We start from the raw sequence: 26,528 nt of genomic DNA, 5'->3' as shown, positions 1-26,528 counted from the left end.
ACTACCATTGAGGCAAGTGAGGCAAATGCCTCACTAAATTTTTAGAGTTTTTCCAAAAGTGAAAACGTTTTACGATAAATGTTATGAGGGTCTTTGTGCTAAATTAATATTTCAACTTTTGTTATCTCATCCCCATATTCGTTAAGAACATGCAAAATATAATTCAAATGTAAATTGTTTGATTGTTTTACTTTAAAAATTTCTTAATAAAGATGTGTTTGTGAAACACTTTCTTTTTGTGTATGTGATATAGGACACGTATGACAGCTTTTGACACCTTACTTCGAGACTTAAGAAGGACCAAATCTTTTAAGTTTTTCATATGCAAATCAAGCCTCACTTAAATTTTTGGCCTAGTTACGGCCTTGAAATTTGGACCCCCTTGTGATAAATAGATAAATTAAGTTGTTAAATCATATACATGTATTGTGTTAGCTTTAAATAATAAAGATGTGTTTGTGAAACACTGATGTTCAATTAAGAAATGAATTTAATTTTTGACTTGATGTCAATGAATTTAACTGAAGCGTTGTAGATATACCTCACCTTGCCATAAATTTACGCACCAACTGTCAAAAACAAAACAGGGTCATTAAAAACTTATGTCCAATGCCATATTTTAATGTATACCGCATTTTATTTTGTAAAGAATCATAGGGGAAATTTATTGGAAATGTAAATATTCACGTATGACAGCTTTTGGCGAAGGTAGAAGTTTTTCATATGCAAATCAAGGAATGAAAAATGTTATTACCCAAAGAAGGACTTGAGTCAATGAATTTAACTAAGACAGATGTCACCCCGAACACCAATCATTAAAAACTTATGTCCAATGCCATATTTTAATGTGGGTCCAAGTGTCAAATTAAAAGTACCCAGTGAGAGCCTTGTCATAAAAATACACATGTGAAATATTAATATATTGAAAAATGCAGTTTGGGTTGTCCTTCGTGCCCCATGTTGTCAGATTGCTTGGCGATGGCAACACGTCATAAGCGGCAGCCTTTAGCTGGAATTCCAGTCTTTGGGCTCTATTATATCCCATTCCAATAAAACTCCTTCCCAGTTTAGCCAGCTTCCCTGCTTCTTCATACAGTGTACCAACTGCCTTCACCATTTTTATGTGCTCTTTCATTTTGCGCACTTCTTTCCGCACAATTTAAGTTGCCTCTTCTCCACTTCTGACGTAATCCGAAATATCTGACGTTTTCCTGGCTTTTTTACGATTTTGATATTTTACATGCCAGGAAAACGTCAGAACCGGCGCCAAGTGTTAAGTTACGAAACTGGAAATTTCGCCGTCTTCAACTGGAGTTGACTTTCGATACTTGTGAACCGAACTAAATGCCGAAATCAGAATTTATCAAAAGCACAATGCCTCTAGTACTCACAAATATCGATGAAAAGAAAATTTCACTCCACATTTTGTAACAGGACATGCAAGATTTTAAAATGTCCGAAATGAAGACAAATCTCGACAGTGTGATAAAACCTTTTTAATCGGATTATTTATTTCATAAATGAACCATAAAAACTATATTGGTAAGTTCTGTAAGTATTGTACTATTGATGACTTTTGACTTTGAAATTTAATTCAGTTCGCAAGTATCTAAAATCAACTCGAGAATGCCGCCTCCAGTTGGAGGCGGCGATTTTCCAGTTTACGTAATGGCGCCGGTTCTGACGTTTTCCTGGCATGTAAAATATCAAAATCGTTAAAAAGCCAGGAAAACGTCAGATTTTTCGGACTACTTCTGACGATGTACCCTATCTTGCTGATGATATAATTCCTATTCCCTGATTCCTCGACAATTGATGTCAATGATAATTGCAGCTTTGTTCCTATGCTGTATAAACCAATGCTGCTAAAGCTTCTGGGAACTGCCAGCCATCTGGTAAGGTACCCACTGATCCGTCACTCCATCGATACAGCTGATGATAGTGGCACATCATAGATGATAGAGGGCAAAGAATTTGTGGAAGTACACCGTGCTGATATATCCATGATTTGTATTTTCCTATAGTAAGGCACCTTTGTCTATGATGTTCATCCGATTCTCCAATTGATTACTGGTGTCACTAACATTCTGTTTATCTCTCAGTGAATCATCAAAGAACTTTCCCAGGCATTTATTTTTTCTGAGACTGTTGAGATAATCTCATCTCCCGCTCTGAAACTTTTCTCCTGTGACTTCCCCTTTTTTCAATATGAGGCTTCTCGACTTTGTTGGCTTGATCTTCATACGGACCCAACCGATGATATCTTGTATCTCCTTTAAGCTCCATTTTGCCCTCATAATGATCTTTGTACTTATGGCCATATCTTCCATGAACACTCTGACAGGGAGTTGTCTCACGCCTACCTTCATCCAGGGACCTCTGCTCATCTTCTCCGCCGACTTCACCATCAAATTCATGGCTGCAGAGAACAGAATTACTGAAACCGTGAAGCCTCTGACACTCCCAACTTCTAGGCGCTGCCACGATGTTATGAAGTCCTGAGTTGTGAACCGTAATTGAAGCCTGTCAAACTCTTGAGCAGCGTCCGTATCCCGTCTGGTATATGATGGCGCTGTAGTGTTTAGTTTTAAGTTGGACTAGCATATGAAGCATTGAACCATAAGTATTGGCAAGATCCAACCATATTACTACCAGTTCACCTTTCATCTCTTTATCTTACCGTATTATCTCCACTGAAACACTTGTGTGCTCTACACACCCCGAGACCCCTGGTACCCATCCTTTCTGCAAAGCTATATCTAATGCACCTCTTAGATAGCACATAGCATGATGACAGCCTAGCATATAGATTGTCATCCTCTTGGCCAAAATAGCCAGGAAAATGTTCCCTTTGATGCTCAACAGGGAAGTGGTACGAAACTGCTTAAGTGAGTTTGGGTTTTTTCCTTCTTTACAACGAAGCATCCCTCAGCTTGGTGCCAACTGTCAGGTAACTGCTCAATCTCCTACATCTTTGCTAGCCAAGGGTTTCTGATACGCTCGTCTCCTCATAAAGAGAAGAGTAGCGTTTCAGAATCCCTTGGCTAACGAAGATGCCTCTCCTACACAACTCTCAGATGTTTCCATAGACGTTGAGTTAGTCTCGGAAAGTTCTTGTAAACTTTGTATGGAATTCCGTTTGGTCCTGGTGATGAAGCTGCTCTAGCCTTCCTGATGACATCTTTGACTTCTCGCAGCCTAGGTTCTGTTCCATCGAACAAATGGTATGGCTTGTCGGGCTGCATCAGCTTCTCAAACTCTTCTAAATCGATCGCCATACGCACATATCCTCCAAATATTGTTTGACTATCTCTCTTCCCGATGTTAGCTTTCCTAATCCTTTGCTGCCTTAAAGTTTTGATGTATATTGGAACAGGTTGGCTGTAAATTGTGCTCTTGTTCTCGCTCGCTCCTTCCATCTCCCCCTCATTCTTTAGCTTATCCCTAATGCTCGTCCTTAATTTAACCAAAGCAGGTCGTTCCCCCTCTTGCGATAAACTGAGCCGCTTTGTCACTGTCGTAGTCCTCGCCTCAGATTGGACATCCCTCTTTGTCTTGTTCTTATTTGCTACTCCCCTTGGTTGCTGCTGTTCCTTCTTTCCAAATCTGTCCAGTCCTACGTTATACATTATCGTTGCTATGCCGTAGATCTTTTTGTCTATTCCTCTTGTCAGTGATGCATTTAGGTTTGTTTACATCATTACGAAACCTCCCCCATTCTTCCTTATGGCAGTTAGCTGGCCAATTGAGCTTTCCTCTCTGATTCTGCTGTCTTCCTCCTGGGCTCGCGTGTCTGCTCTTCTGGTGTTGCCCCTTCTCCTTGGCTGCCCCTCGTTGACTGGCACTTTGAAATTGTGGTCGCTGTGGTTCCTCCTCCTCTGTCTCACCAGATTGCCTTTAGCGTTGCCTCAGTCGCTGAATAGGAGCGCATCCGATCTTTCAGCCCACGCTCATTCTTTTGGGTCTTTCCACAAATCCATCTGGTCGAATGGTCAGGAAAACCGTCAAATTGATATTAATTTATAGAGAAAGAGAGGAATTAATCCTCCTTGCCTACCTATACTCATCATTTGGGGACTGCAGATTTTTTTGTTTGATAACACTATTAACGCTCCTATCCCTTGTTCTTGGAGTCCTCAAAAGAGGTCTAGAGGGGCGCAGAAGGGGGCAAAGTCACGAGCTATAATATACAGTTAATAAAAAACAAGATCAATGTTTTTGTATTGGTAGATTTTACTGATAAATAATATAGCATAGTGGGAGAAGTCATGAATTGTCATACTCTAGCATATAGCCTACTAGCAAAAAACACAACTTCAAATTCTGCTTTATTTTTTTTTACCAATTAAAGAATATACTGACAGATTTATAAGGAACCCAATACATTTGTATACTAGTAAATATATAACGATTGTGGAGTCGTTACGTTATAGCAACTGGTTACTCGTCAGCCGTTGGAAATAACAATCGAGAAAATAGCAATAAATAATCCATGTACCAGCAGGACTGTTACTGTTATTACTGCTCCAGTTTGGAGCCACCGCCCCTCCCCACCACCCAAAAATCATCTTAATCAATCTGGTGTCAGTTCGCTGTCTTTTATAACAGTTTTAATCATTCTCTTTAGCAGACGGTAGCGTTCTGGAGGTAGGTGCCGTTTGGAATCGCCATATTCCCGTCTGAGCGCGCGCAGCTTGTTGTGTGCCCGTTTAAATCTGCTGTCGTAACGTTGAATGTGGCGGTTTAGATCTTCGATCTGAACTTCAATTTCCGTTTTTTGCATGTTTGAGATTTCTGTAAAACAGAGAATGAAAAGCATGATTTGTAAAAATTATTTTTATTTTCACAAGTTTTACAAGTCTTCTGAAATGCACAATTATGAAATAGAGGTTTTATTATTCCCCCCGAATATGTTAATTTCTCTCACTGGTGATTTACGAATTAATAAACTCTAGACCAAGCTATTCATTGACATTTCGATACCAGTTGACAAGATTATAAATAAAGATTGTGAAGAAAACAATGTTGTGGACATAACATACACTGTACAAATCAAATAAAAACAAGATGTTTGTGAAACACTGATGCCCCCTGACATATTATATGGCGTTCATATTTGACAAAATATGTCATGAATAATGACATCTCACCAACAAAGACACCGAAAGCGGGCATTTGAGAAAAATTAACCCTTGCAATGAAGCTGTCATACAGGGGGCATCAGTGTGATATTTCCGAGCATGCTATGATTTCTGACCCTTTGACCTTGACCTTTTTGTTTGACCTACACCCCCACCCCCCTAAAAACTTTCCACAGATAATGTACAGGTCATACTTGGAGGTCAAGATCACGAGGTTAAAAAAAATCAGTGTCTTTAGAAAAGCCTTGTCACAAGTAAAACACGTGTAATATAAAAATCCTATTTCTTCCCAATAAAAAGATATGACTAAGGTTAACGTTTTTGTGACAGACGGGCAGAACTTTAGACTGACGAAAAATGAAAAATGTCCCCTCGCTTTTGCGAAAGCAGGGGACAATTAAAACACCTCTCTCGTGTTGCGCACTCCTTTTCATCCGTTCAGCTAATTCCCGACTACTTTCCACAAATCCGACGACGGGTTCAGATATATCTGAAAGACAAAAAACTACAATAAATACATTTATATATAAGACATTGCATACACGTATATAATCATTAAACTCAAAGAATTTAATTCTCTCGATCTTGGGCAAGCAGTTCTTGTTGCAAGTTTTTATGCAATCTGCGGCAGTGAGATATCATACAGTAGGAACAATTTTCACCTTTCCCTGGAACGACATCAGTTTGTTCTAAGTTCTCATCACTCGTAGCTTCTTTGATGCTTTCTTTCAGCCTTTCATAGCGACAGGGGTCCAGTTTTGTCCGGTAATACTGCGTCTTCAGATTCTCAATAACACTGTACACGTTAACTTCATACTGTCGACGTAGGTCGTCTAATTCTTTACGTAACTTCAAGTTTTTCTCCTTTAATTGATCTTTCGTCTTTGGTAATGCTAAAGAGATTTAGCAGGAATTGCACAGAACATAAGATTTAAAAAATATATAGTTATACGTGAGTGGATCTTTGCTGATTCCTTCTCAGATAACGGAGACGTATTGGTGAAACACTGATTTCCCTGCATGGCAACTTATGGCCAAAGTTGGAGTTTCTCAAATGTAAATCAAACTCCATGGTCACAAGATACCAAAAATGTTGGTACCGAAAGAAAGTACAGTTTAAAAGTCTTGCACTAACAGGTTAAATGATATGACCAAGGTTAAAGTTAGGAGTTTTTTAAGCGCCTGGATCGATAGATCCGGACGTATATTGTTTTTAGCTCACCTGAGCCGAAGGCTCAAGTGAGCTTTTCTGATCAAAATTTGTCCGTTGTCTGTCGTTGTCGTTGTCGTCGTTAACTTTTCCCATTTTCATCTTCTTCTCAAAAACCACTGGACCTTGCCACAAAGTATTTTTGGGTGAAGAGGATTCAAGTTTGTTCAAATGAAGGGCCATCCCCTCTTCCAAGGGGAGATGATAATGAATTATTGAAAAATTAATGTCATCTTTGAAAAATATTCTTCTCAAGAATCACTTGGCCAGGAAAGATGAAACTCATGTGAAATCATTTTCAGGTAGTGTAGATTCAAGTTTGTTCAAATCATGACCCCCGGGGGTAGGATGGGGCTACAATGGGTTATCAAAATTCAACAAAGGAATACATAGGAAAAATCTTTAAAAATCTTTTTCTCCAAAACCACTGGGCCAGAAAAGATGAAACTCATGTTGAATCATCCTCAGGTAGCGAAGATTCAAGTTTCAAGTTTGTTCAAATCATGTCCCCGGGGGGTAGGGTGGGGCCACAATGGGGTTTCAAAGCTCAACATAGGAATACATAGGAAAAATTCAACAAAGGAATACATAGGAACAATCTTTAAAAATCTTTTTCTCCAAAACCACTGGGCCAGAAAAGATGACACTCATGTGGAATCATCCTCAGGTAGTGTAGATTCAAGTTTGTTCAAATCATGTCCCCCTGGGGTAGGTTGGGGTCACAATGGGGTATTTAAATTCAACATAGGAATACATAGGAAAAATGTTTTAAAATTTTCTTCTCCAGAACCACTGGGCCAGGAAAGATGAAATTCATGTGGAATCATCCTCAGGTAGTGTAGATTCAAGTTTGTTCAAATCATGACCCCGGGGGATAGGGTGGGGCCACAATGGGTGATCAAAGTTAAAATAGGAATAAATAAGAAAAATCCTTTAAGATCTTCTTCTCAAGATTCACTTGGCCATGAAAGATTAAACTCATGCAGAAGCATCCTCTGAAAGGGAAGATTCAATTTTGTTCAAATCATGCATGACCCCTTGGGCAAGAGTGTGACCAAGAGCTAAGGCTTTCATACTTCAAAAATGTAATCCTTGGTAAAGGTGAGAAGACCTTTCATTGAATACCAACATCTTTTGACCTTGACCTTGGAGTTTGACCTACTTTTAAAAAAAGCCCTTACCATAATTTTTGAAGGGTTAGGACAAGGGCTTTCATACTTCATATATTTAATCCTTGTGATAAGACCTTTCATTTGATATCAAGAACTCTCACCCTTTGGTTTTGACCTTGGAAGTTGACCTACTTTTAGAAACTTTAACCTTGGCCATAACTTTTAAACGGTAAGGGTCATGGCTTTCATACCCCAAATATGTAATCCTTGTGACAAGACCTTTCTTTAAAAACCAACAACTTTGACGCTTTGGAGTTTGACGTACCCTCCAGAAACTTATCCTTGACCATAACTTTTGAATAGGTGGTGAAAGGGCATTTATATTTTACGGTTGTATTTCTTGTGACAAGACCTTACTTTGGGTACCAACATAATTTAATTTGTATTTAAGTAAAGTTTAAGGACATACGCAACGTAGTTTGAACTTTTTTTTTCTTTTTCCATGGGTGGAAGAGTTCCATTTCTTGAAGGATTGGTGTACGTTATTTTAATGTCTGTATATGGTGTTTTATATTTTGAAATCATACAAGAATCAAAAAACCCTCGAAAATGGTGATGCATGCTGATTTTTTGTCTATGAACATCTGATGACACTATTATCTTAATTTTTTAATCTCCACATTGTTGCCATACGGGGGCATCAGTTTTCACAAACTCATCTTGTTTTTTATTTTTTTATTTATTTATTTTTTTTTTTTTTGCTCTGGGCCGGGGACCCAAAATAAGTTTCAGATGGAAAACTTTTGTATATTTCTCGAGACAAGTTTCAAGACAAATCAATCTAACTAAAAGATCGATAAAGTTGGTAATTTTAGGGGGTTTCCACAGGAGGTTTCCGGGAAATCTTTTAATATCAGCTGAGCAGGTTGATGGCACCAGTTTTATTTAAAATATGAAGTTATTGAATTTAATAAAATATATATCAATTTATACCAACTTGCACCATGTCTATACAAAAGATAGAAATCATCAACATGCCGGCCAAGACAGTTGCTCATTATCTATTACAATTTTATACATAAAACATTTTTTCTTGCATTATCATTTTAGCAAATGAGCCATTTGTTATAAATATATTCAACGAATTCTTGATAGTACAAACATAATCAAGGGGAGTATTCAAATGTTGAACCTGTTTTTGATTGGTTAGTTTGGATCTTGAATTTCGAAACTTGAATTTCGAATCTCGTACTCCGAAACTCGAATCTCGAATGAGCCTTCTGGGCTTTCGTACATACCGGTATGTACATACTTTACACATACATTTTACTACCTTGTTACTGATACATGTAAGAATGATAACTAAATATTTTTAAAATTCAAATATCAGTCAATAATAATTGTTGTTTCATTATTTTCAAAATAAGTAAATTCACTTCATTTTCCTCGTTAATTTTTACTAGATCCGTGATGTCAAACTACAATTTACAAAAATTTTACCAACCTGTCCAGGCCATGATACGTATGATATCAACTCAGGTAAAAAAAAAATGTCCTCGATTGATCTAGATCTGTAATCGACGAAGTTAAATTTAGAGACAATCACAAACTTTCCCTGTATCATTAAAAATCCTCCACTCTTAGCCACTTTCTGATTTTGTTCTGAAATTCTTTTATTTATTTTTAATTTCTTTAGAAACCTAGAAGGGTCAAAATGAGAAAAAAATGGGGAAAAAAGAAAAAGTGGAAATAACATAACAAGATTAAAAAGTCACTACATGTTTACGAAAAAACAAATCGCTATTACGACTAAGAAAGTCGTAATTAAGAGAATGTTGATATTCTTGTTTCATCAGCTTATTTGTCAATAACTTACCTCGTTTTAGAAATTGTTCATACGTAAAGCATGCTCTAGCGTATCGAATCAGCTGAGAGATATACACCCCGTATGCAGTGATGAAGGCATATTGCTACATAAGTAATCAGGAAAGTTGACGATTGAAAAGTTAAGTTATCACGTTTATCATAAAGCTTGGTTGTTAGATTACCATTAACATCTTTTTCTAGTAAAATATCTAAATATGAAACAGATATGTCAGACTCTGTGGCATCATTTATTTCAAGCTCACCTGGATATATAAGAATGGAAATAGCCATTGTTAATTGACAATACGCAAGTCGTCGATATATCTGAATAAAGACCACACTGACAGCAAAGCTTTTTTTTTCTTTCCACTTATAAGATTTTGGACAAATGTTGTTTCAAATTACAAATAATACAAAAGGGTCTGCTAACAACGTGCGCAATAGGTACCCATTGAAATTCCTATAGATTGTTGGAAGACCTGGTCTCCAAAAACCATATAAATATTGTCAATCAAAAACTCAAGCATTTTAATTATCATTTTCAGAATACCTGTATGAACAATCAGAATATTTTTAACAAAATAATTTTGCAAATGACCAATGACAAATTTTAATTTATTTACGAATTCCAACTGTATCAACAAAGCGGCTTTCAAAAAGCCTGGACTTTAATTTATCGTTGGGAATTGTTGTATATAAAGTGTATGAAAAGGTTTTGATGTTTTTAATTTTGATTAAATTTTGTGATTCCAATTTTTCCAAAAGTTCCTTGGAATTTACGAAATAGTGCCCTGCGTTATTAACAAGAACCCAGTAGCAAAACTGTTCACTCTGGACACACGTGACGAAGGAAGCAACCATGCAGCAAGTATACAGCAAAGTCTTGAAATATATTTTTAAGCACACTTTTACTCCATAAAGAGTCGTTGTCCACAACTGGTTTTGGTCTTTGGTCAAATACTCTTGATAGAAGAAGTCCTTTTGTTTGCTCAATATTTTGAAAACCGTGATTTGCTTAATTAAAATATACCATTGCTTTTTCTTGATTTTTGAATAGTTTCCAACATACAAATAGTAGGAATTTTGTCAGAGAAGATGTTTTTCAAAACATTTAATACTATTTATGCATTTCCACTCCATGGCCAAACAAATGGAATCCCACTCTAAGACCAGAAAAACTGGCCCAGGAGCCGAAAAAACAAAATAGTGGAAGAGGCGCTCTTGCTCATCATAACTCTGCATTAATTTTGTCTGCTAAATTATAAGGTGCAGCGAAGATTTTTGAAGAATAAAGGCATTTTCATTCCATTATCAATAGAGCCCCCACCTGAACTACAGAACCCCCTCAGGTAGAGTTGTTTTTTTTCACAGAGGTACTCTAGCTCATTATAACCATGCATTAGGCTATTTAATACTCAAAAGCATGCCTAGTACAATCAATTTTTCAACCGAGGCAGGCTACTGACAGATAAGTTGATGCACGGAGTGTTCCATCTACTTTATCAATACATAGGGCTCATGGGGATGCTTACTCCTCCTAAACACAACTTTGGAATCAGTGTCTGTGTCGTACTCTAAATGTTCAATACTACAGCATGCAGCTGAGGGTAACATTGAAAATGTTCATCTTCGAAAACCATTGTCAACCAAGGCCTTACCCTCAACGGCAAGATGTATTTATTATATTTACACTGAATGTTTTATACAAATAAATATAACACTGAACCGAATGTGAACATATTTGAAACATCACCATTCAAGAGATGTTGACTGTTGCTACGCTAGAGGGAGTGGTTTCACCATTCAGAGGGTAAGTGTTTTTTTTACAAATGTTTCTCAATGAATCAGATGTAACTAACTTACATGAAAGTATAAAGTATTATGACTATGGATGAAAAGCAGATATAAAACTAACTATAATGCAACACAGGTCAGAGAGAAATAAATTGCCTTATGTCAGGGCAGAGGTATAATTTTTTTTACATACATGTATTTAGTGTAAAAAATCAACAACACAAACTAGCAGTAGTATAGATAGATTTTAATCTAAAATTTCTATATATGTCATTAAGGTATTTGTTTACATGTAGATAAATGATTCTTACTCCAGCCTGGGCCTCACAAAGACTCTCAGGCTATACACATATCAGACAATATCTAGTAACCAGTGCCTTATCATTTGTGTCTACAGATAATTCTCTGTTATACTGTCTCTGGTTTGACTTTTTTCTGTTGTTTAATGCCTTGAAAAATAATGCTAGCAGTTCAAGATGAATTTAAAGACAAAAGTTTTATAGGAATTTGCAGATAAACTTCAATAAATTGTATACAGTTAAACATTGTTATCTTAAACTTGATGACCCCCCCCCAAAAAAAATAATAATAATAAAAAGGACACAAGATTTCAAGATTAAATTCCATAAAGAGATACCAGTTGGGACTTACTACTCACTTCAACATAGCAAGGTATTCAAAATTATTGATGTTAAAGATACCAAAGTTTAACTGTATAAAATAAAATTAGCATGACATATAGAATACTACTGCAATTGTAGAAGTTATTAAATCAAGTTTAGCTTGAATTAATCAAGTTGGCCAAAAAATAAATTGTAAAATTAAAATCAAACCAGATTCAAAATATGATAAGTTATACAAGTATCCGCCAACAAAATACATGAAAACATATCAGTATTAACAAATTCTTGGTCAATTTGGCTAAGTTAAAAGAATGAAAAGATTTTTGGCAATTAATGTAATTCTGATTTCATATCTTATCTGTGGTGGGATGAGAAAAAAAAATAATGCAATGAAAGGCATAACTTTTACACAACATGCAAAGTATACAAAGAAAATAAACAAGTTAGTAAAAGAAAGTGAAAACCTGGAGTTGTCTTTCTTTAAGACTGGAGTGGTCTTTCTTTAAGACACTAGCAAATGCACCAAGGAAGTTTTATATTCTGATTGTACAGTAATAAAATAGAAAATTATTGAGCAAAGTTGGGATCAAGATTTGCTAATAACTACGCAATGTACATAAGAACAATAAACTAGAATTTGTCTCATAGAAATAACAGTAAAATAGAAGCATGATTCATATATCGTTATCAGCAGAAGATTAAATACTGAACCATTTCCCCAAAGAATAAAAAGTAAAATAATGAAGTATATGACTATCTTAAAATACTGAGTGTGAAAGCTATAAAAATGATCATAGAACAGGTATAAAAATATTGCAACACAGGGAAAATGTAGTATTCGATAACGCTTTGTAACAGTTAAGTCCCTTATTTAGAAACAAATCATTACACATCATAACATTCTCCTCCTTGCCATAATTTTTTCCATTGTTGACTTATTACAACAGTTGTTAAGACCTTTATACTCTAGAACACATCTTCAATATTGCATTCATCGTTTTTTAAACTTGGAAACATAAACATTTAGAAAAACGTAATAATCACTAGACATTCTAACATTCATTTGTAAGATGTAACATGTATAATTTCTTAGGGGAAAAAAACTATTGAAATAAATGAGGCACTTAATGAACATTTGTAAATTTCTGCTTTACGAGTAAAAGTCAGCTGACCATCAGCTGGTCAGTTTCCATTCAATGCACCAACTCTCCTCCTAAAGTTAGGGTCTTTCACCATTCTCAATATACTGTAGAAGTACTTTTTTCCGCGTGGTATTAAATTACGCTATGTACGCGGTCACAAATTTTCCGCGGAAATTTGTCCAAGCGTACTTAATATAAATGCAAGGCATATAGTAACCGTCTGAAAAATCCGCATAATTTTCAACCCGCGGATTAAACAGACATTGAGATTCCGCGGAATTATGACCCCATGGAAAAAAGTACGTCTACAGTATAAGAATTCTGTAATTCACATAAATACAGCTTTAACATTTCTGAATATATATATGATATACTAAAAATGATTCCTCTCTTTGCCTCTCTCTTGCTCTCCCTCTCTCTCTCTTAGCTAAATTAATCCTGAAATTAGTTAAAATTAAATGTGAACATCTTTCAAACAATCATCTCCACTTAATTGATGCATTAAAATGGTCCGCACACACTTATTTCAACATTTACAATGACATTTGTAATCATTCAAGTTATGAAAGTGATACATACTTGAAATTTACTTTTCAGGTTATGAAGTGAGATTGAATTTTGGTATGCCTCTTAAACTTAGACAAGGAAGTCACCATCAAATACTTCATATGATGATTAAAAACAGTCGAGACTTAAGTACTTTAACAGTCGTCTAAATAAGCCTGTTTTTTGGAGGAAGTGATAATAAGTATTCTACAGGAACTCTTTAGAAAAAAAAGTATTGAATTTCAAAGGTCTCATTGATTGATCCAAGTGTTTACTACGACTTGTGAATACATAGAGCACGGACACAACCCTAGCGCAAGTAGTCAGCCAGGAATGTTACAAATATACAGGAAATGTAGCACAGTTTTCATTTGATAAATCACTACAACCTTTACATGTAAATCATTGTGTAAACATCTTCATACATAAAATATTTTCCTTGTTATTATATTAGTTTTAAAAGCATCTGGGTGTGCTTCTCAACTTTTAAAAATTAAACAATAAAATGCAACGCTATACATAATATTACTTAAATGACAATACATTTTTTTTTTGAAAATACTTAAATTTGACTGGGTCAACATGAATACAATAATATTACTGGGTTGCCAATAATTGGGCAACATAAATAAAAAGAAATTACAACTTCTTGTCATGTGATTTGTGCCAATATAATCTCAACAATTTGGTCAAAATGAAACTACTATATATAAAGTGATAGCCCAGGACCATTATCACTGGTAGATAACACATTCAATCTGTGAATCTGAACTTCTGAAGATAAACAAATTAAACTAAATCAAGCTTTACAGGAAAAAAATAAACAAATCTATGTGACCTTGAAGTGAATAAAATGGCCGATAACAAATTGACATGAATCTTTGTCTGAATTTTTATGTTGATGAGGAAATAGACAAAAGTGTTCTTGAAAAAACAAATAATGTACATCTTTGGTGACAGAAAAAAATCCATAAAAGGAACATGTCAATATATATTGTGAATGTATGTGTAATTTAACTTCTTATAGTTGATATTATCTCAAATTTACATGAATACAGTGCATTTTACAGTATGAAATGACAGAATTTTCAACACCATTACACGGGATCACCACACTACATGTACAACATGCATATTGACAGAGCAATTATAACTCCCTTAATGATAGACTAGAAAAAGATATATGCAGAATTTTGTATCAGTTAAGGTGATACCCATCTCTTACATACACGGCTCACATATTTTGCACGACACATGCCACATGAAGCTATATCAAGCAAGTCCCCCCTAATGAAGACCTTAGTACGTCTGACAGTCCCTCACTCACGTCAGGGGACCGAGTCAGAAGCAGGTGCTCCCCCTGGGTCACAGGCAGGTGCCCCCCGTCAGGCAATCTATATTCATTTGTTTTGATTTGCTTTTTTCACAACACTTGTAGGTAGATCCAGCCCCTCACTGAAGCATGAGGGACTTGAGGTTTTCTTGTAGAATCGTGTCCTTCACGGCCTGAAAGACAAATTTCACATTCTCTGTGTCTATGGCAGTTGTGAAATGATGAAACAGAGGTTTACTGCGATCTTTTCGCTTCTCATCGAACATTGTTAGCAGAAAGTTCTGTACATGTTCCAGATTATGAGGGTCACCTGGAAAGTCGGGGAAGTAGTCTCTTATGCTCACATGTCGGATTTTCTCTTTTAAAAGGTCGAATTTGTTCAAAAAGAGAATTATTGACACATTGCAAAAAGTCTTATTGTTTATAATTGTTTCAAAGATGTCACACGACTCCTGAAGCCGATTTGTTTTCCTGTCCTCTAAAAGCACTTGATCAAATTCACTGGAGGAGGCAAGGAAAAGAATTGAAGTAATGCTCTCGAAGCATTGAAACCATTTTTGTCTCTGTGACCTTTGACCTCCAACATCCACAAACAGAAATGGTACACCACTGATGTCAATGGTGTGCTCAATGATTCCTTTAGTAGCCTTTCTGGCATGCAGAATATCAAGTTTTGTTGGCACATAGCCCTGAAAAACAGAAATACAGACTTGCACATTTTTAAGCAATGAACTACTGATAAACTTTTCCCTTGTTGATAAAAAAGGGAAATGGTTTTCTTTGATCTGCTGTACTTGTTGCTGCACATTCAAGGTTGTATTCTAGCTTTTTGTTTTATCTTTATAAACTTGAACAACATTTTGAACTTGTTTAATAAAAGGCCTCTTACTGGTTGTCCTACTCGATTCAAGTCATCCAGGAAGTACTTCAGTGAATCTCCCTGAAAAAGAAGAATCAGAATACAGCCATTCTCATATGACTTATCACCCTCTCTCACACTGATAGAACGCTGACACCAGAATTAGATTTTTTTCAGTAGCTTTATTTATTTCTAGATAAATGGATCATATTCATAAACACAGTATTTTTAGCCACAATAGATTAGCCTTTGGGTGTATATGGTTAATGACTTGTAACAAGGGTATGAGAGTTTCCTACATACAACTGACACATTTTATAAAACTAGTTATTGCTATCTAAAAGCTCTTGTCAGAGGTCAAAACACAGGTATTGTCCAGTTTCAATTTAACAGTACAGATGACATTTCTTTGGGGAAGCGGGGAAGAGTGGGGGGGGGGGGGGGGGGGGGGGGGGGGGGGGGGGGGGGGGGGGGGGGGGGGGTAGATTAAGCTTACAGCATTATCGATATTCTGCTTCTTATAGTTAGATGTGTACACAGGTAAGAAAACAAATTAATAACTGTAATCACAAATAATGGCTTCATTAGCATGAAAATAACACACAAGCATTTGACTGGCTAGTTTCCTGAGCTGAGAATGTATATGCAGGGAAGCTGTTAATCAATATCTCTCTGCCATAAGTACTTACTTGTCACAAGATTGAAGATTGCTTGGGGTAAATTAACATTCTTATAAATAGTCCTGGGGTCTGGAAGTGACAGATTGATCTCACAGTGGGGTCTTCAAGTATTTGATATAAACAAATAATTCAAAACATAGTTTAATACTATGCAGTCGAAGAAATGTCAGCTTAACACTGCTTGGTTTCCTTGCTTTCTTCATGCTTTACCTTAATCCCAGATCTTTGCATTACTAGAATTTAAACTGCAAACTATCAAGGTACCCCATAATATCTAACTTAAAACTGTCAACCTAAAAAGTACATATACCTTAATGTAGGGTTGTACCTAAGACCCGGGGGATGGGATGGGGGGGGGGTTATTCCCATTGAACCCCCTATTAGGGAACAAACTGCTAATCCCTTTTACTATTGTTATGTCCCCTGCTACTTCAATTCATAAGGACAACAAGCCTTTTTATGATATATATGTATATACAGTGTATATTCTTATTGGACACAGTCTGGCACCATCTTAAATGAAATTGACCATGAAAATATAAATACTTAGTATAGCTTTTCTATGAGGTCAATCCCAAAATGTATTGACTTCATACACAAAAATTGATCCACCAAGCATAAGGTTGAGGTCAATATGTTTTTCTGAAAACCCAATATACAATATACATTCATTTAATTTACCAATAAATTCTTGTGGATAAAATTTTTATTTGCTGAAATTTTCTTTGAATTCATGTTTTATTCATTTTGATTAATGTCTCTTTGGATTTTCCTAACCTTATTTTTAGGGACTCAAGCACCAAGTATAAGGACAATATGTCTTTGTGACTTACTCAAAATTATACAAGAATAATTCTTTTGTTGATTTCTTAGTAATATCTAGTGAATTAAATTTTCATTCCCTAAATTTTCTATCACGTTTTATTCATTTTGATTAATCTAACTTTGGATTTTCCCAATCTTATTTTTAGGAACTCAAAATCAATATCATAAAAGTATGATTTAATTACTGTATATAATACAAAACAAACCAATCAGACTCATTAAATCGCTCTGCAAAAATTAATATATAAAATTAATGAAACATTGATTTACTGGAACTGTGACTTCCTGATGAACTTGCTATAATTCCTGCATGTCCTCGGCAAAATTTGTCCTGAATTAAGGATATGGACAAAATTACTTGTACAGAAGCAGATGTCATTGACTGTTCTCTCACATCATGCAAACCAAGGTTTTTGTCCACTTCTCTTTGTGAAGATTGAAGTATTCAAGACTAGAGCAAGAAACCTTGGGTTGCAAAGACAGTTATATCAAGAATATATTGTCAATTTTGACTCTCTACCATTGGCTCATATATTCAGTTAGTATATTAGCTTGCATATAACGCAGAGATATAAAGAACAATAAATACCAGTCGTTGTCTGAGGTAGACACAATCTCTACCCAGAGTTATTGTTCACTTCCCTACAATACCTCTGTCAACGTCTAAATGCCAAGATTCTTGGCAAAACTTACTTTTACCAAGTGTATCATAAATTTGTAAATGTAAAACTTCTAACTTCTGCTTAACATATTAAATGGAGGTTTATTTATGAGAATTAGAATCAGTTATCGCTTTCTAACCATATTTTATACCAGATTATTTCTCGGTAGGATATTACAAACGTGGAAAATTTAAAACACATTGCTGATAAATATCAACATGGTTTAGTTTTTACAGACAAACAACTTGCAGCTTTGACACATATATAGAAATGTAAAGGTGTTAATCTTCATGTGGACCAATTTAAACAACATTTGAAAAAAAATCAAGTCCCTCTGCTTCCGTTCTACTTTTTAGACGTTACTGAGGTATAAGTGGAACGATAACTCTGGGTAGAGATTGAGGTAGACACTGTATAAGACTATGGAAAAGTAAAGGAAAGTGAAGGATTTCTTTTAGTTTTCAAAGTTTCCACTCATCAAATTTCATGATTTGTGAAAGAACAATTTTAAAGAAAGCTGTTAAATAAAGAAAACTGGGATACTACCCAAATTCCTTGACAAACTTTTAAAAAAGGTCATCAGTCATTATTTTTTAGGGTGCACAAGCATATACTGGTTGTTTTCTATAGTATTCTACGTATTGATAAATTTATGTCCCCCTCCCTGTTTCTACAGCCATGTATACAGAAATTTTCAAAATTTCAACCCCAATTTAGACAATAGCCCATTGCAGAGGTATCTGAGAGAGGAAGGAATTACAATTATGCAAAGGAGATTGATCAATTCTCAATAATTCCTTAAGATGATGCAGCTCTAAACTTACACCTATTACCTTCAGGTCATAATCTAAAGTAGGATAATTACATGTACCATATATACTTATTTTGTACTATACTGGAAACATTGTACATTGCAGCACTGAATAGACATGTAAAGAATACCAGTTGCAAGCATATTTTTCCCTATAAAAAGTAACTGAAAATGGCATCTTAAAATATAACACACTGTAAACTGTCTCTGAACATTTTGGACTTCCACAAGTATATGTGCACAGATTCTACAGTACATTAAAATGGATGAAAAAGCCATACATGTATATCTGTCTCATATATTCAGATATTTTCCGAGTCTAATTTGAAAATTTCTTTATACAAGACATGTCTTTTGGCTTAGATAATTTATAAAAGGAACATCAAAGACCAAACATTGAACATTTTAACCAAGAAAATTATTAATTTAAAATTTCTGAGATCTAGTATAAGCATTATTTACACCCAAAGCAATCCCAAAATAACAGCACTACTCACATCCAGTTTAATTTTTGGTTTGTAGAAAGTGTTCTCAAGTGAAAAATTCGAACAGAAAAAACTTAATTGGGAAAGTTTCCTTGCTTCTTCATTATAAATTAATCCAACTTCATTCATTCAAATCAAACTTAGCTATCATAAATCATAATTTAATTAAAGACTGTAGTATTTAGTTTCCCTGAACCCCTTTTTAGTAAAAGAGTGGTAGATATTGGTTAATGGTTTGTATCAAGTATGAATACTGTAAAAGCAGTAATTTTCATAAAGTTGAAATTTCATTTGTCATAAAAAGGGTTTCTGGAAATTAAATGTCATTGTTGTGAAGATAACCCTATTCATTATTCAGTCAAATAAAAATTCCATGTGGGATTTAATTTTGTTAGTAATTGTGAACAAGAGGCCCATGGGCCACATCGTACACCTGAGTTACTTTGGCCATGCTGTTCTTTACCAGATTTCCCCCTTGTGGTAACGCCCTACCCCAGGGAATCATGATTTGAATAATTTAGAATCTATACTATCCCAGGAGTTTCCACATAAGCCTCAGTTTTCCTGGCTCAGTGGTTCTTGAGAAGATTTTTTAATGACCCACCCTATTTTTTGTCTTTTCTTAATTATCTCCCCTGTGAAGGGGACTTGGCCCTACATTTTAACAAATGAAACTCCACTTCTCCTAAGGATACTTTGTACCAAGTTTGGTTCATATTGGTCAAGTGATTCTTGAAAAGAAGAATTTACAGACAGATATATATAAGACAGACAACAGTTGGTCAAAAAGGCTCACTTGAGCTTTCAGCTCAGGTGAGCTAAAACTAAGTAAAATGAATGAAATTTCATCAATTACCATTGAATATTTCTGCTTTTACAGTATTCAGATAAAATTTGAATAAAATATATTTAAAACATAAGTATCTAGAATCATTTCACCATCAACTAAATATTTCAGTGCAGAGTGAGAGATACATGATGAATATTCATTTTGGTGGGCTTGTTTTTTTAAGTCAGAGTGACCTTTAATGCATATTCAATTTACCTGTATATCATTAAGGTTACCTGTCTACAACAAGAAAAACTTCAAAAACAAATAAAAAAGTGAATGTAAAATTTAAAATTTAAAATGATGCATCAGAAGTCTTGCTGCAAATGAAATGCAAGGTTCTTGTTTTAAATAGATAAGGCATATCACTCTGTATCCAAATTACACAAATGTCAAAAACTGGTTCATCCAGGATTCAAGCATGTTTAAGATCAAAAGGGCACCTGTAAGCACATGCATTATTTCAGATGAAGTGAAAGTACACAGAACTCTTCATTATTTGTAAAACAATGGTCTGAGTGTGGTTTCATTTTGGCTCCATGATCAGGAGGATACATGCATCTTTAATTCTCACTTGATAGCTCAGCATTCCAAGATCTAATGAATTTTTTGTCTTCCCCCCATTACAAACTGTACATCTGGTGTATACAATAAACAAAGCACAATGCTTTGGGCTCCCCTATATAATACACTGTACATATCTAAATGTACTGAAATTTGGCTAGAATGTTTGGATTCTCCGAAATGATTTGATGACAGCTCAAGGATGAATGAAGAATCACTACAGCTTTGACACTGATGATGCTCTTGACTAATTTACACTTTGCACATGCACTTATGCGTTGAATAAGTAAGATTTGTATCAAATTTCCAACAAAAGCAGACCAGCCCGTATACATAACAGTAGTGTATCTACATACATTTAAACATTTGCACATGTTTATCATATTATTATTTCCTGCTTGCAGACTGATAAATGAAATCATGAAAAAGGAGGACAAAGAATGTGGGCAATCGATAGAAATCTGCTGATCCTACCAGGTAGCAAATCAAAAGCATTAAAATATTACACAAGTCAATCATGATGACATAGTAATTCTTATTTCTACATTACAATGCAGTTCTCTAGCCTGATTCAAAATTTCATATCATGCAGTTTCAAAGTCCATTCTTCTCCTCCACTAGGATTAGATGCTTGTCAATGTGCAGTGCATGCATCAGCACAATATTACACTTATACAACATTAATGATTATATAAATTAATAATTATTTTTGTAAAAATGTTTTAATTAATTTGAAAAAAAAAGGGTTCTAACTTTTAAAATCAACTTCTAGACATATTTACATTCTCTGCAAGACACTACAGGGGATCAAGATAAAGTCTGGTGAATTATCAGACTTTTTTTTTTCTTTTATGATATTTCTTATGATGGAAATAATCTTGCAGCACAGCTGCGAGAAATCCTTTATACATATGTCATAAGCTATAAGTATTTAAACATTTATATTGAAATAGATTGCAGGATATAAGTTTTGTGTTTATTTTGAATCTACAGAAAGTAATCTAAATCACATTTTGAATAGGATTTTGCACCAATAGCACATAAAGTTTTCCTAACATTGAAGAATGCCCACAACACAATAATACTATTAACTTAATATAGGTCATTGATATTATGACAGAGATGAAACTAAACAAATCCTACTCCTTTTACCTAATATCCATTTTCATGCAGTGCATACTACACTCAAACATGCATACCACATGCATACCTCAAACCAACACCTGTATTCATTGGCACCGACTCCCAAACACATTAAACCACAGCAGTACATATCTTATTGTGTAAATAACACGTTAAAACCGTGATATCTCTAGCAAGGGAGAGCAACCTACCAATTGGAATTCCCTTCTTCTATCATACGCAGCTTGAATACCCTTATCCTGCCAAAGACTTCTCATCGGTTCTACATACTGCAAAAACGATGTCTCATCCAGTTTCGTGGTCGTGTTGTAACTAAAAACGAAGGTCCCGTGTCTGGCATTGTCTTCGTCACCCCAGGGTATTCCTAGTTTTTCCCGGGCGTCTATAAGAACTCTCAGACCCTTGACTGCGTTACCGTATATCACACTTTTGAATTCCTTGATAGACTCCTCGTCAAAGTCCTGCCCATGAATGATTCTCATTTGCTTCAAGAATGTACTTTTACCACTCTCACCTGCACCGAGCAAAAGAATTTTAATTGTCCGTCTAAACTGTGCCTTTTCTTTGGCGATGAGTCTGTCTATATCTTTACTTCGACTCTTCTGTTCTTTTTCCTGATCCGACATACAACAAGACATGACAATGTCGGCCATTTTGCCCTCATAACACACCCATGACGTCAAAAATACAAACTTCCGGTTCTTTTTAGGTCACATTCTAGTTTCATTTTCACTTGACTCTCGTGTTTTTTTTTTACGAAAAATGCTGTACATGCTATGGACTGTTTTATCATAAATAAAGAGAATAAACAAAATTTAGAAGGGAATTGGGTAAATGTTTTAATGTTAATCGCCTCCACAATCCTATTTTACATTGTACATTGATAAATAAAAATCTTATTTGCTTTTAATAGGGATACCTCTTTTTAAATTTTGTTTTGTCATCTCTTTCCGAAATGGTACAACATACTTTTTGGTCGCATTTATGCTATGTTGTGACATACTGCTATCTGTTTTATTCCGCTGTTGCCGTCGACTGCCGTGAGTTAACTTTCAGTCTCAACACAATCAATTCAATGGACAAAGGAAGTAACTCGTCCATGATGGTCCTCCCCCTTGGGCATCTTGTGTTAGGGTGGGGTTATATTGGTCACGTAATTAAAATAAAAAAACTTATCTGCTCCTAATTGCTGAGTAGAAAAACCAAGCGCACGCATAGATCGTCATCCAGTAGATTTTTGAATATTGTGAAGTTCGAGTTTTGGGTTGGGAAAGGGGGAGGGGGCATGTCGAACTATAAGAATAAACTAAATTTATGGTAGATTAAAAAATAACACGAGTATGCTACATGCAGAACGTGTATGAATACTGCAAAAATACTTTTTTTATCGACAAGTAAACTTATGAAAAATGGTGAATTTTTAAACCGAGACAGGCTACTGACAGATAAGTTTATATTGCAGGGATTTCAACAATTTTGTTTCATATCAGCATTTTGTAAATTCTACGGTAGTTATAACGACATTGTTAACAAATATATGCTATCATTTGGTCGTATTTTGGCAGGAGTCATTCATAAATTGCCGGGTTTGGATTCGACTACGGAATGAGTCTATACCTCAATGATTTTAAATAAACAAATAACGACGAGCGTGACCGGTGAACAGGGGATGCGTATTCCTTATAGACACCTGATCATAGCTCTGGAATTTCCAGGCTTCGTGTTTTTGCCCTATTCACAGATTTGTTTGTTTTTTTATATTGATCAGGTGTTTGTTCACCCTTTTCAACGAATAAAAAATATAATATCTGTACATCAAATATTACTCAAAGACCAAGAAGGGCCATTGGTTTGTCAATTGTTGCTGAATATCAGACTGTTTAATATTTTTAAAACTTGTTTTTATATGAGAAAATTTCTTCTTCCTTCATTGCTTTATTATTACTCTATAAATTTTTCCCAGAAGTCGCTGTATATGGACCAATCCCCGTTTTGACGTGCGTTAGTCGGTGAGCTAATCCCTGCTTTGAAAGCTAATTCCTAAGTATCTGTAATCCTATAAATTTTACTTTAATTTAGAACTTAGAACCAAAAGTTTTCCAATTTAAGGGCAATAACTCTTTCCTATGTATTTTCTGTATCGGTCGAACTTCTAATGTGAAGAGATTTTTTCCTGGTATTCACAATGCAGAAATGTTTATAAAGTGGCAACTATTTAAGAACACACAACATCAGAATTAAGGATTTGAACATATTAACACGTATAATATTATTTATAACACCGTTTACTAAAAATGTAAATCTTTTATGCTGACAAAAACCCCTTTATATTAATGGCCTTAGACATCTTTTAAAAAAATTGCAATCTATACACTTTAGGCAATTTTAATTAGACTACTCGTTTATCAAATAGAATAAAAGTAGTTTTTTTTTCTATTTTGAACCATTAAAATGGTACAGATGGAGACACTTTAAGCATTATTATTTGCTTTTGTATAATTAATATGAAAATAAAATAATGTACTAGGAATGTCAATAATTTGTACCAGAAATAAATTATTTGTTCTTGTTTTCAGCATGTGCAAGCCATTTCCTGATGATCTGTTATTTCATGTTTTTGATTATCTGGTTTTGAGGTTTCTTTTCATCCTATAATAAGCTATAATTGTTCTCGTCCTCTTTGGTTAAATATGGATTAGTTTTATCTGATGTTATATTTTCTCTTTTTATTGTCATTACAGTATACCACCGTGATATCATTTCACACCTTTCAATCAATAAATGTTCGTGTACTCACTTTCACTAGAATGACACTGCGATAATCACAGATATGATGATGTGGGTTTGACTATCCTCCCAAAGTCTTATATTATATATATGAGATTTCCGAATTATACGAATATCTCTCTAGCGCCACATAAAGTTCTCTCTCTCTCTCTCTCTCTCTCTCTCTCTCTCTCTCTCGCGCGCGCGCGCGCCATTTTCTGAATCATTTTCTTCTTAATTTTGTTCAGTGTATAGAAACCTTTTTTTCCTTACGTGAATGTCAGTCAAAGTGAGTCCAATTGGACTACATTTCCCCTCTCTATTCGCTATACCCTCTTTTATTACACTCTGATTATTTTTAGCTCACCTGATGCAAAAAAAATAAATAAATAAAAGTGAGCTGTGCCCTTTGTCTGTCGTCTTTACCTTTCCATTAATTGTTTTTCTACCAAAGAACCACTTTCGTTTCTTTCAAAAGGAGATCATTAAGATTAATAAAACATCCTATTTTTTTAAAAGATCTTCTTTTCAAGGTTACGGGGGGGGGGGAAGAATTTTTTTACGCAGAAGGGTGTGACCACGATAGTATTTTATGTGAGATTTTATAGGAAATGACTTTTAAAATCTTCTCGTAGAATGTTTTCTCAGTCGTGAAAATTCTCACAGATCAGTTGAAATTGTCGAATCGCAAATAAGTTGTCAAGAACAATGGATGATTCACAGTATTTCTGCTAAACTAATCCAAAGAAATAACGTAGAAAATATTAGTACTTCTATTTTTTTCATTTCAGCACAGTTTTAAGTACATGGAATGGCATAAAAATTATAGAAAACGCATATTCAAGAAAAATAAAAATCCTCTGACCATATGATTGATACTGATTGATATATTAATTTCACATAATTACTATCATTATGTGCCACAGTATTATGAATAACCAGTGCATCTAAAAATGAGTGCAAAATGAACACCCATCAAATACAAACAATACAGGGCCTAAAACACGGACCCTAGAAATTCAAGAGGCGGGATCGGATGTCGAGGAGCATCCCCTGTTGACCAAACACAAATGCCATGAAGACTATGCTTGACTAAATAGGAGGAACATTCTGTATAAAAGTAAAGGCCTACGTCAGTCAAAATAAGAAGAAATTTTCTGATAAAGAAATTATAACGACAATATAATTCTTTAAATGCCGATTTAAAACGAGGATGAAGAAATCTATGTTGTATCAACTTTTCTGTCAGTAGCCTGTCTTAGTTTAAGTTTTTATCACATTATGAAAATGCTCTTGAGTACTAAATAAGTCGAGAGACTAAAACACCATAAGTATGTGACAGTGGTATATTGCTATATAAATACGGAAAGTTGACCTTTGAAAAGTGCAGCTCGTTTGTCATACATGAAACAGATGTAACAGATTGTGGTGTTTTATTTCATTTTGAATTCACTGGTCATTCGCGTCGGAAGAAAATTGAAAGGGGGAGGGGGCTAAGTGAAAGAAAAAAAAAATCGAACCTGAAAAACGTAAAATGTGTCTATTGTCCTAACACGAGAATCCTTTTTCGGGGGGAGGGGGGGGGTTAGGATCGAACTTCTTTCCGTCCCTTCTTTGACTATATTGTAACGTGCCTGTTGAAAGGGGGGAGGCTACACCTACGCCCCAATGTTTGATACCTATATGATGTCTATCTTTGCAACCCCCACCCCCTCCCCGGGTTCCGAGGCCTATGCTGGTATGTAATGAGTCGGTTTCACCTTGTGATTGGAATTACGATTGTTCATAACAGGATAAAGAGTTGAGGGCCGTATCAAGTGTTTTCTTCTTCTCATATACATGTATAGGCTTAAAAAAATCAAATCTGTGTCATCGGAATATAAAGAGAGGTTGGTTGAAATCAAAAACCGATACACAGAATTATGATCTATATTGATACTGTGTGCAAGTTATATTGAAATCAGCAAAACCTTTTAATGGCACCTGTTGAAGTTCTGTGCTTAAAAATGTCTGAGAATGTTTTATTAATAAAGGTCCATTTTCCGCTTTTTTATGTGAAAAATTTGTCTAGCAATTCTCTATGTTTATACAAGTTTTTTCGTCTCAAACATTTAACAATTGATGACAAGAATAGAAT

At 35.0% G+C, this 26,528-nt stretch overlaps 2 protein-coding genes across 2 annotated transcripts; both read right to left on the bottom strand.

Moving 5' to 3' along the window:
- Positions 1-4,235: 4,235 nt before the first annotated feature.
- Positions 4,236-9,037, bottom strand: LOC134251177 (uncharacterized). The gene is made up of 4 exons (XM_062733547.1): positions 8,968-9,037; positions 5,804-6,034; positions 5,548-5,631; positions 4,236-4,794 (listed from the first exon to the last, which is right to left on the bottom strand). The coding sequence occupies exons 1-4, from the start codon at positions 8,978-8,980 to the stop codon at positions 4,574-4,576; spliced, it is 549 nt and encodes a 182-aa protein (XP_062589531.1). The 5' UTR covers positions 8,981-9,037; the 3' UTR covers positions 4,236-4,573.
- A 3,105-nt stretch (positions 9,038-12,142) lies between these two features.
- LOC134251144 (guanine nucleotide-binding protein subunit alpha-12-like) lies at positions 12,143-22,297 on the bottom strand. Its single transcript, XM_062733509.1, has 3 exons — positions 21,817-22,297; positions 15,657-15,707; positions 12,143-15,456 (listed from the first exon to the last, which is right to left on the bottom strand). The coding sequence occupies exons 1-3, from the start codon at positions 22,276-22,278 to the stop codon at positions 14,887-14,889; spliced, it is 1,083 nt and encodes a 360-aa protein (XP_062589493.1). The 5' UTR covers positions 22,279-22,297; the 3' UTR covers positions 12,143-14,886.
- Between the last annotated feature and the right edge of the window lie 4,231 nt (positions 22,298-26,528).

The sequence above is a fragment of the Saccostrea cucullata genome, unplaced genomic scaffold (genome assembly GCF_032062105.1).
Source record: "Saccostrea cucullata isolate Sc308-1 unplaced genomic scaffold, CSIRO_AGI_Scuc_v1 ctg84, whole genome shotgun sequence".
In the NCBI taxonomy this organism is placed as follows: domain Eukaryota; kingdom Metazoa; phylum Mollusca; class Bivalvia; order Ostreida; family Ostreidae; genus Saccostrea; species Saccostrea cuccullata.
This window is presented reverse-complemented; position numbering and strand designations above follow the sequence as displayed.

Coding starts and splice junctions, on each gene's coding strand:
- LOC134251177 (XM_062733547.1), bottom strand. Junction 5,632..5,803: donor TGATGTCGTTCCAGGGAAAG/GTGAAAATTGTT, acceptor TTTGTCTTTCAG/ATATATCTGAACCCGTCGTC. Junction 4,795..5,547: donor GAGTGCGCAACACGAGAGAG/GTGTTTTAATTG, acceptor TCTGTTTTACAG/AAATCTCAAACATGCAAAAA.
- LOC134251144 (XM_062733509.1), bottom strand. CDS start 22,278: ATGGCCGACATTGTCATGTCTTGTTGTATGTCGGATCAGGAAAAAGAA. Junction 15,708..21,816: donor GAAGAAGGGAATTCCAATTG/GTAGGTTGCTCT, acceptor CTTCTTTTTCAG/GGAGATTCACTGAAGTACTT. Junction 15,457..15,656: donor TGAATCGAGTAGGACAACCA/GTAAGAGGCCTT, acceptor TCTGTTTTTCAG/GGCTATGTGCCAACAAAACT.